This window comes from Amblyomma mixtum, chromosome 3 (assembly GCF_055824585.1).
Source record: "Amblyomma mixtum isolate Tamu chromosome 3, ASM5582458v1, whole genome shotgun sequence".
NCBI lineage: Eukaryota > Metazoa > Arthropoda > Arachnida > Ixodida > Ixodidae > Amblyomma > Amblyomma mixtum.
In genome coordinates this window covers 339,107,983-339,118,650 of record NC_143014.1, presented here as the reverse complement: position 1 = coordinate 339,118,650, position 10,668 = coordinate 339,107,983, and the positions used below count along the sequence as shown (strand labels likewise).

Sequence of the window (10,668 nt, the reverse complement as noted above, 5' to 3'; positions counted from 1 at the left end):
CGCTACAATCCTTTTCTGGCAAGCAGTCAGCACAATGTTCGATGCACCAGAGTACTACAGATTGATGCCGTTCGCTGCTTCCATAGGTAGTCCCCAAATACTGCGGTTCATGGCCTCAGTTCCACTGCAGGCAATGGCAGCGAAGCTATTTTTTATTGTTCTGGTGTCCCTTTCTCATCTGCTGATCCTGCTGCACAGCCAGAGGAAAGAAAAGAGATGGAGACACTGCAGTAACGAAAGGTATCTTTGCCGCCTACGCTTACGGTGAAACTGACGTCACGAACCATGAGATTTAGACACAAAGCAAGCAGCGAATGGCGCCATGCCGCAGTCTGGTGGAGCAACGAATGCAGGGCTAACTGCTTGCCTTTTGCTCTTAGCCGATGGCCAGTCCCTTTTCGATCCAATAATTCTGCTGCACAGTCGGAGTGAGGAATAAAGGTAGAGACATCGGAGCAAAGAAGGATAGTTTTGCCACCATCGCCTGCAGAGGAACTGATGTCACGAAAGAGGGAATTTGGATACATTAAAAGAAAATGTCGAATGGTGTCACTCCACAGTCCGGGAGAGCGACGCAGCCCGAAATATCAAATTCATGCTACTAAACTTGGTAAGCAAGAAGCTTGAAACATTACATGATGCTGGATGCAAGGAAATTTTGGCAGTTTGAAAATAACCAGACCTAATTATTCTATTGTTCTGAATCCAGATTCATTCCAATATATTGACACTGGTGGAGCTGCGATCGATGCTGCTGTCTCCAGCGGACGACTCGACGCACCTGCCTTTAGTGACACCCCTATTCAACCTGTAAGCCAGAGGCTCCAAGGCTTGTCTCCCGAGGTCTTCCCTCTTGACGGAACGTCCCTGCCTTCCACTTCACGCACGGCAACGCCACTGCCCGTCCTGACTGCGACTGTCAACGCCGGCCCCTCCTCACCCTTCAGACCCCACGGACCCCTAAGCCCTTTCACGGTGACCAGTTTGAGGATGCCGAGGATTGGCTGGCTCACTACAAACAGGTTGCGACTGTCAACAGCTGGGATGACACTGCGGAAATCAGGAACGTGTACTTCAGCCCTGAAGACGCTGCCCTGACGTGGTTTGAGAATTGTCTACGTGGCCGGCCTTTCGCCGTCAGCTTCTGAGTACGTACGCCAACAGTGACCACCGGGAGAGTGTGGAGCGTGCCCTGACCTCTCTCATCCGACTCCAGAACGAGGGCGTCACAATGTACGTTGAGGATGTAACACGTCTTTGCCATCGCGCTGACCCGGCCATGAGTGAAGAAAAGAAGCTGTGGCACCTGATGCGCAGCATCAAAGACGAGCTCTTTTCCAGCCTCGTCCGGAACCAGCCCAACACCGTCGCAGAATCTCTGGCCGAAGCTGTGCATATGGAAGAACTGCTGCAGCAGCGGTCTAGTCAGTATGCCCGGCAACACTGTCCAGCGTCCACGCTGGACCAGGCCGATTACGATCCCGGGACAAATCTGACCTTCCTTCGCGAACTCATCCGCTCTGTGGTCCGCAAAAAGCTGCAGCAACTCCAAGCAGTGTTTGCACCTGGCGTCGATTTCCTGATTAGCGTCATCCACGAGGAAGTCCAACATGCACTCAGGGCACTGGTAGCTGCGGTTGTTCCAGCGCTGCAACCGACCCCATCCATTCCAGCGTCGTACCCAGCACTTCCACCGCTGTCATGACTCAAGGAGAGACGTGCAGGTAGGCGTAGGGAAGAACCAAAGAATGAGGTTGGTTTAATCCCAGAGCCAGGTCTAGCCCGAGCGCGCCTCTCGAGCCAACCGCCGCTTCGTAGTTTAAGCGCGGAAGCCGCGCAGTGCTAGGCACACAGCATTATCTACCCCCCCCCCCCCCCCCCCACGTAAGAGCATCGGATCGATGCGAAATGATCTATGTAAAAGGGTAGAAGACAGCAAAAAGAATAGGGGTGAAGTGAACTATACAATCCGTGCTAGTTGGGAGGTGGAGAAAGTCAAGTTCGCACTTGCGAGACTGGGATAAGGGCAGCGTGAGTGCAGCGCTCAGTCATGGGAAGAGTACGGCTGTAAGTACACCACATGTACGATTTCAGACCGTTGACGCCGAGGGCAAACGGTGACATTTCCAATAGGATTTTCGTACATAGTTGACGCTGTTGAGGCGGAGCAGGACTTTGTGCGGCCTGAAATACCTATGAAGCAGCTTTTTGCACAACCCCTTGTGGTGCACAGGTGTCCACACCCACACCTGGTCGCCTGGTGCGTAGTGCACATCCCTGTACTTAAGGTTATAGAGTTATAGTGTCAGGCATCGGCGGATTGCTGGTCCTTGATGTGCAAGCAGGCTAGCAGACGGGCTTGCTCTGCTTGTTCCACGACCGCTTCATTCTCCCAAGGGAGCATTGCGTCCAACATCAAGCAGACTTCCCTGCCATAGACAAAACGGAACGGGGTAAAGTGGGTGGTTTCTTGCCTCGCGGTATTGTACACGAATGTGACGTATGGCAAGATCTCGTCCCAAGCTTTATGCTCAACGTCGAAGTACATTGAGATCATATCCGGCAATTTTTTTTTGAGCTGTTCCATTAGGCCATGTTTGTGGATAATACGCTGTGGTTTTTCAATGGTCTGCATGGCTCAAAGTTAAGATGTCCCGTAGGAGCCGAGCTGTAAACGCCTTGCCTCGGTCAGTAATGATGGTTGACGGGGCACCATGCTTAAGCACGTGGTCGTGAATACAGAAGTGAGCAACTTCGTCGGCAGTACCTCACGCGAGGGCCTTTGTTTCGGCATAGTAGGTCAAGTAACCTGTGGCGACGACGATCCACTTGTGGCCAGTCGACGACACAGGAAATGGCCCCAGAAGGTCCATGCCGAGTTTGTCGAATGGTATTTGGGCTGGCTTGATGCACTGCAGCATGCCGGGAGGATTGAGTGCGTGTTTTTTTTGGCGCTGACATTGCCTGCACGTCCTGACGTAACTCTTGACGCTTGAAGTAAGCTGTGGCCAGTAATAGCTCTGCCGGACTCAGGAGAGGGTGCTAGTGAAACTAAGGTGGCCGAAAGTCTGTTCATCATGGCAGGCAGGGAGGACTTCGTCCCCAAGATCAGATGGTATGAAGAGCAGGTAAGTTTTCGAACTGGAAGTAGAGTTCTTCTAATAAAGCACCCCACTCTGGAGGCAGAACGATGATAGCCCACGAGCTAGGTACTGGGGTATTGCAAAATGCTCACCGTCGAGATGGTCGATGAACAGCCGGAGCTCAGCGTCGGCACGCCGTCTGGAAATGAGGTCGGACGTGCTGACTGCTCTGAGGAAGCTATCAGGGTTGGTGGTGTCCTGCGGAGGTTCCATGGGAGCGCGCAACAGGCTATCAGCGTCGGGGTGTTTCCGGCCTGACTTAAAGGTGACGGTGAAATCGAATTCCTGCAGGCGTAATGCCCAACATGCTAGGCAGCTGCAAGGGTACTTTAAATTTTTCAGCCAGCATAACGAGTGATGGTCGGTGATGACACGAAATGGTCTGCCATATAGGAATGGGTGGAACTTAGCGGCGGCCCAGACTAGACCGAATCCCACTTAGGGCAGCCCAGTTTAGGCGATGGCTAGACCTGGCAATACAGTACTGCAGCAAAGAAAAACAAAATCTTCAAGAATGGAAAAAAAACATTAATTTTAATGAGCCAATGAAATGCTTAGCCCATGCTAGATATGTACTTCAGGACCCGTATGCATGCCGGAGGTGGTTCAAGACTGCATCCATGGGATTCGCCTGGAACTGCGGATGCTCCACAACTTGCTCAAGGTGCTTCATGTCTTTCAACCTGCGCAGAACAAGGGGGGTCATGAGGCAGACAGCCAACCCACAGCAAGAGCCAATGGACAAAGTTTTAAAGCCATGTACCATCTCCATGCCACTCATTTAGTTGCCCCAGATTCGCACCAAAACAAAGCCTCTCCAACTAGCCATAAACAGTTTGTTCAGTTAGCAGAAGAAGCAGCCAATGCCCTGCACCAGACTGAAAAAGCAGGGAAACTCCAGGCTGAAAATTAAGGGAGGAAGTGGGTTATAATTTTTTTTTATTCTTGGTGTAATCTGAATGAAACTTTACAGTCTTGATCAGTTTTTCATGCTGATTTCAAATATGTCATTAGATCTTTCATAGCTGCACCAGTTCAGGAAGTGTAAACGCTTCTAAAAAATTTTGAAGGGTACTTCTTACGGAACTTTTTGGCAATTTCGCCTTGCGAAACACAAAAAGTAAATGTCCGGTCTCAATGCCGAAGACATGCTCTAGGAGGTGATGCTATTTTATTCATTTGAAAGCAATTTATAAGCAAAGAAACTGACTAACAAGTACTGTGACTAATTTTGTTTAATTTTCTTTTATTCCCATCTTAAATGGCCATTTGAAATATAAAGCTTGGGTAATATAAATAGCATCACCCCCTAGATCTTTTCAGTGCGATTACAATGATACCAAAGTTGTCAGTTTCACTTAACAACAACATATAAAAAAACCTCGTAAGGCTGAGTGCAGTGTCCAAAAACATCGAACTGAGAAAAACGCATTTGAAGTTTTAGACAACTGTAACTAATGCTAGAATGCAGCTACAGCAATGTGAATGGCATCATTGCGTAGCTCTTTTCTTCAAGAGAAAGGTGATATTAAATGTGTCACAGTACTCTCTAAAAAAAGTGGCTAAAGCTTGCCTTATAGCCATGTACTACTCACAGAATCAGCATGAGAAACAACATTTACCAATTCACAAGCTAGTTTCAGAGCTCTGCAAGCTAAATAATTGCTCCAATTGTGTAATAAAATGGCCATGCTACAGACAAATAAAGTTACACAATGTTTAGAGCTAAAACACAGTTGCATATTTATTCACATGGCCTAAAACTGGTCGGTCTCAGAATGAAACCGGTCTACAGCAGACCAGGGCTGTATGCAGGGTCGTTTGAAGGGTTGTGTCGCATTGCCAGCCTGGTCTTGGTAGCGCTACACTCCGAGTGCTTCTTTTCGGACTTAACAAGCCTGCGTCTGTCCTTCTCAAGGCTGTGGCGCACTAAGCAAGTTTCTGCACTGTAGCCAAGCTTCTCTGCAATTTGTGCACTATTCGGCATTAGGCCTTGGTTGAAGCGGCTGATAGCCCCAGCCACTCCCCTTTCAATGCTGCGTAGCGATGCGTGTTGGTTCTTTGGGACCTGATTCCAAATCATTGCATGTAAGCTCTCATTGGAGTTCTGCGTGATGCCATCACTGCAGCGCTCCAACAAGGCGTCGTCACTGAGCCGCCTAAACACAGGCTCCAATGCCTTGCTCACGAAGTCAGGCAGGCTATTCTTGTGTGGTGGGGGCTCCTCATCCTTAGCCACAGCCCTGTTGAACTTGCACCAAGACTCTGGGCCTTCAGGGCAGAGGTCGTGTCTCGGTGCGTCATCCGTCGACGACATGTGCTGCAGTGTGGCCAGGACTGCTCTCTGCATGCCTGGCACATCATGCTTGTGGCTTCGCAAGACATAACCATAATAGCTTGTTATTTTTTTGATCCTGTCTTGTGTTAGCCTACCTTTACCACCAAGTGGTTCACCTTGGGCTTTTTTTTTTGTCCACAAGAGCGCGCAAGGCAGCTCCCATGCGCTTGTGGACATGGTTGATGCAGTCTTTTTTTTCAACTTTGATGAAGCCATAGACTGCATCTTCCGTAAGTGCATGAAACGTTCGGCTGTCCCCATCCGACAGCATGGTGGTATACCTTAGCTTGTGCTTCTCTAATGAGCGCCAAAACAAGCACCGGGCTGCTTCCACCTCCATCTGGCCAGCTTTACAGTCAATGTTTTTTTGGCACAGTGGAGCATGCTGAATGAGCCATGCTGCATGGCCTGGCTCGTTTTCTTTCGGTCCGTTTGCACAGCCAAGGCAAAAGTTTGATAGCACAACATGGTCTATAACAAGACCAGTGTGCATTTCAATTATGCACCCAACACAAGTGTGGGAGCTATGCCCACGAGTAAGCCAGCTGCCGTCATAGGTAACGTCGATATTCCCGGGCGCGTTGCCGAGCTCTGCATACAATTCCTTGATGCAAGCAACGCTGCTGGCCTCACACTCGGTAGCGGTCGCACTACAGGCACCCACCATCTTCTTCATGTGGCCCTGATAAGTCTTGTGGGGCAAGCCACGATGAGAGATGTTCATTACAGCGAAGAAGTCGCTCAGGGCTGTTGCCCCCTTGCCGATGCTTTGGATGGCCTTCATTGCGCGCACATTCACTTCAAAAGGCGTTGCTTTGCCATTAGCACCTCCGGCTACCCGCGGAGACGAGAAACGCACTTCGCGCAGGTCACAGGAGCTATAGGAGAGCATGAGCGTCATAGACAGCCCATACTCTCTGCCCACCTTTGACAAAGTCAGACTCTTCGTGCCGCACTCGGGACAAAGCCCAATCCAACAGATCGTATTTATCACGGCTAAGTCCACGATGACAAACTGTGTGCCACTCTCCTTGCCGTCGCTGTCCAGCTGAACATCCAGTAGCTTGAATTTCCGTTCCGTTGCGCTCTGCGACGATAGACGCTCCTTCACGGTCGCCGCATTTCTCGCGCACTCGGCAGACTCGTCAGCAGAGTAGTACACCGTATCGATGCGGTCTTGGACTGAAAAGCCAGCTGACGACCCCATAACACGAGGTGTGCTGCAGTTAGTGTGAGAAGGTGCCGCTTCGGACGCAACAGGTGATGGTGGCAGCGCGCCGTCGTCCGGTGATGCAGTCGCCGCGGCAGCGCCGTCCTCCTTCAGCCGCGCGTTCCATGCATGCTTTCATTTTTTTCCATACGCTTGACGCGTCTTCCTCTTTAGGCGAGCGTCTCCAGACATCCCGGCACAAAACGGAATGACTGTGTGTCGGGAAACGCGATCAAAGCAGCAGCACACGCGCAGAGAGCAGAAAGCAAGGACTACGGCGCGAAAATAAAACAGAAAGAAAAAAAAAATGGCGCGCCGGCCAATGGGAGGCACGGAACACCGCGCGCGCTCTAGCATATCAGAGGCCTGAAAGCACCCTCCGGAAAACCTGCAACAGCGGCCGCTCCGCTTGAGCGACGCCATTTTGAGGTACCTCAAAATGAGCACAAAGAAACAAGCTTCAAAACGAGCCCAAGATGGCGGCGATCGGCCTGCTGCTTCGGTCATGGCGCGCACGGGAAGTTTGAAAATTTTTTGCCCGTTTTGGGGGATTTTGCGACTCCCGTGGTGTTCTGAAATCAGATTTTAGCGTATTTCCCGATCGAGTTCAGCGATAATATTTTGAGGGTAGGTGCTTGAAGGTACAAGCATTCCGAAAATGCGTTTTTCTAAAAATCGATTTTTTGACCATTTTTGACCATTCTAAAACCTGCATCCCCCCTTAAAATGCTTTCTGCAAATAACAATAACAAGACACAATGCCGCTATCCAACACATGGATGCTGCTGCTTTAGTTCAGAAATGCAAATAGCATGGTGCAGTTTCTAAGGTACTCTTCTTCCAAGTGATCATGGTTTCATACCATGTGGACTAATGGGACTGCAGCTGTGGTATTCATTGTGATATTCATGCAGCCACCTTGATGCAAAATGGCCACAGCATGAAAAAGCCCAAGCACAGAGGCAAGACTACAGGTCTGATCAATTTGACTGCACTTCAAGGAATGGAGCATTTCTTCCCGTGCTGTGGGTGCCCCCACTTCTGCATTCATTTTGCAAAAGTGTGCACCTAGTGGAACAGCCCAAGTTCTTGGCTCGCTTGCACTTGCCAGAGATGGATTTCATTTAAACAGTGGCAATTCTATCGTGAGATCAGAAAGTGGAGAGCCGTTTGAGGGCTGTTAACCTGAGCGGTCAAGCTGGGACCCACCAGCAGCAGTAAACTGCACATTTTCTGTGTAAAACTTCTCACTGTAATTTGGGGCTACTGACAAAGACAGCTGGCTGCAATTTAGCCACAACACCACGGTGAGCAGGCAATGAGGCCAGCGCTCACTCATTCGCCTGCTGTGCAGAACCAGTGCAGTAGCAAGTTCAGCCCAATCAAACAGGCCTCATTTGTAGCACCTGACTTGGCTCACTGGTTGCCGCTTGTGAAATGCTTTAAACAACACCCATTTTTCTCTCACTGGATAAAGCTGTGACATTTTCACAACAAAAGATGGCCCGTAAAAAAATGTTCCACGCACCCCAGACACCGCAGGACTCGGGCTATTGTACAACAAGCATTTCTAGTAAAAGGCTCGAACAACCCACTTTTCCACAACACAAAGCTTCCTACGCCACAGCCAAGAATAGTAAACACCACTTTCTCAGGCAGACATGCAACGCAAGTACCATGTTGCAACCCTTTCCTATTTTAAAGGGGCCCAGAAACACAATCTTAGTTAACTGTTTTGCCTGCTGATCGCATACAGTGAGTTATAATGGTGCTAATAGCGTCGGTAATACCGCGTACATTCCGTTTTTTAATATTTTAATGTCCTCCCAAAAACAACTTCATGGCTCTGATGGTGTCGCCACACAGTGGCGGGTTTTTAGCAGCGGATATGACATCACCTGGCGCGAGCTTGATGACCGGACAAACAGTAAATATACTGTGAATAAATAGACACATTTTGTCACCTGTCTGCGTTTTATATTAGATCAACAAAAACAACTTGCTTGTCTTGGATAAAAGCCCTGCAGAGCAAGTAAAATAAAAATACACCACCAGGGGCGCTCTGGCATGGAAACAATGCTGCCAGTCTCAGCAAGTACGAGTTACAGAGAGCAGGCAACCATGGAGTACAAACTTCCGCGACGTGCTCTGGCTGGCTGTTTTGATTGGTTGCGCCAGGTGCCGTCACTGGGAGAGCGAAACAGGAGTGGGAAGCCCCGCCAAAATCGAGTTGAGGGCAGCGTTTTGTTTGCTTGTATTTTGAAATTTCTTCACTGAATAACTCCCGTTCCTGTGCATCGATCCCTGTAATTCTTTTTAAGTCAGCATCTGTGTGACATAAAGAACCCACCTGAAGTATAGCCGGTATCCCCCCAAGCAATGTTTCACAGCCCCTTTAAGGCACAGACCCACCAGTGGAAAAAAGCGTGCCACAAAGGGCACCCACAAACCAGCAGCAAGGAGTTCACAGTGAAATACCTCTGCAGCAGTTGTGCGACAGCTCTGTCCATGCCACTGCACCCAGACTGGCAGTGGACACTACGAGAAAATTTTAACAGGAGACGAAGAAGTGGTAACACCGATGCTCCCCAGGGGGTCAAACTGTGTGCCCCTCATTGGTCTCTTCCTTCCGCAGCATGCCAGAGAAAATAGCCCCAAGACCAATCCTTTGTGCGGCAGACAGTGCACAGTTCACCGCCAGCAATTTCTTCCAATGGTTTGTCTGTGCCCTAAAAGAAAGCACCTACACCTCCGTTAAAACAGCAAAACACCCTTACACCACTTGCTTTGAATGGGAAAGAGATATGTCACGGCAATACCCCGGTACTAGTAGAACGCATCCAAAGGACTCACAGTAGCTTCTTGTTTGCTTGGAAGCTTTTAGACGCCCGGCATTTCCCTTTTGGCCTCCTGATATATAACAAAACAAAGATGCACGGCAACTTAGCATGAAATGAATACCTTGTGCTAACAAGATGAATTCAGGCAGCAGGTGTTGGTGTAACACTACCAACATAAGCAGCATCAATGTGCATTACAACCAGTAGGAAGACAGCCACCAGCACACATCCTGTGATGAAGCACCACTCACGACATGCAAAGGCTCAGAGGTAATGTGCAACCTTTAACTTCCTTGTCTGTAATTTGGCACTAGACTAAAGGAAATGCAAGCTTTGAACCTCCCTTAAAGTGCTACACCTCCTCTCAGGAACGACTGGCCCTCAAGGCATGCCCTCAATTCGTTCAATGTATTTAAGGGAATCCTCCAATGTGGAGGTCTCAGTTAGGGAGTTATTTCAATTTCAATTTATTTTCTCTAATTACTGAAACAGTCAAACCTTTCCTTCTCTTTAGCTTTCCTTTGTGGTCGTTTGACTATGCTCAGGTGGACGCTAATGGGTAATTACTCCCTACTTGAAATCTACTCCACTTTAGGCAATTCCCCTAAATACATCGGACTAACACCCCTCCAGCTTCGAGCTGTTGATCAATTCAGCCTCACCATGCCATCTGCTAGCCATCCTTGTCAGCTTCATAAAGCGACCGACCCTCTGGACAGGCGGTGGTTGCGGATTCGTTCCATGGACCAGGGCAAATTTTTCTTCAACCGCAAAGCTTCTGATAACTCTGAATAGCTTTCCTTTGTAACTATTTGGCTGCACTCAGGTGGACACTAATCACTAGTCACTCCCTAATTGAGAACCCTAAATTCCACTCAAACACTACACACTCAGGTCCTGCTCAAAAGCCAGCCACAAGTGAATTGCATGAAGCGTACATACTGGAACAGGAGAGCCAAGGAAAAACCTCATTTAGAGCAGGCACTGCCTACACAGGACAACCGAGACGTTAGCCTGCTGAAAGGTGAACCCAGCTCAGTTGACTCTGTGAACAAAAAAATAAAGCATTTCTTAAGTACAAAGACAAATATCAGCTGTAGCCTAAGCTTTGGGTAAGACAGAGCTTTGTAGCAAAAG

The 10,668-nt window shown here is 49.1% G+C and overlaps 1 protein-coding gene across 7 annotated transcripts in view; it reads right to left on the bottom strand.

Moving 5' to 3' along the window:
• Positions 1–3,658: 3,658 nt before the first annotated feature.
• The window catches only part of LOC149356104 (uncharacterized), a 35,674-nt gene continuing 28,664 nt past the window's right edge, over positions 3,659–10,668 (bottom strand). For 4 of the 7 annotated variants that reach the window (XM_089584110.1, XM_089584108.1, XM_089584113.1 and 1 more), the window contains 2 exons: positions 9,545–9,601; positions 3,659–3,826 (listed from right to left, as the gene is read on the bottom strand). In XM_089584110.1, coding sequence (XP_089440236.1) covers positions 3,721–3,826; positions 9,545–9,601 — 163 coding nt within the window. In that variant the 3' untranslated portion in view covers positions 3,659–3,720. Of the gene's footprint in view, positions 3,827–9,544; positions 9,602–10,473; positions 10,577–10,668 lie in introns of all 7 variants that reach the window. The other 3 variants (XR_016291619.1, XR_016291620.1, XM_089584111.1) reach the window with 2 other exon arrangements.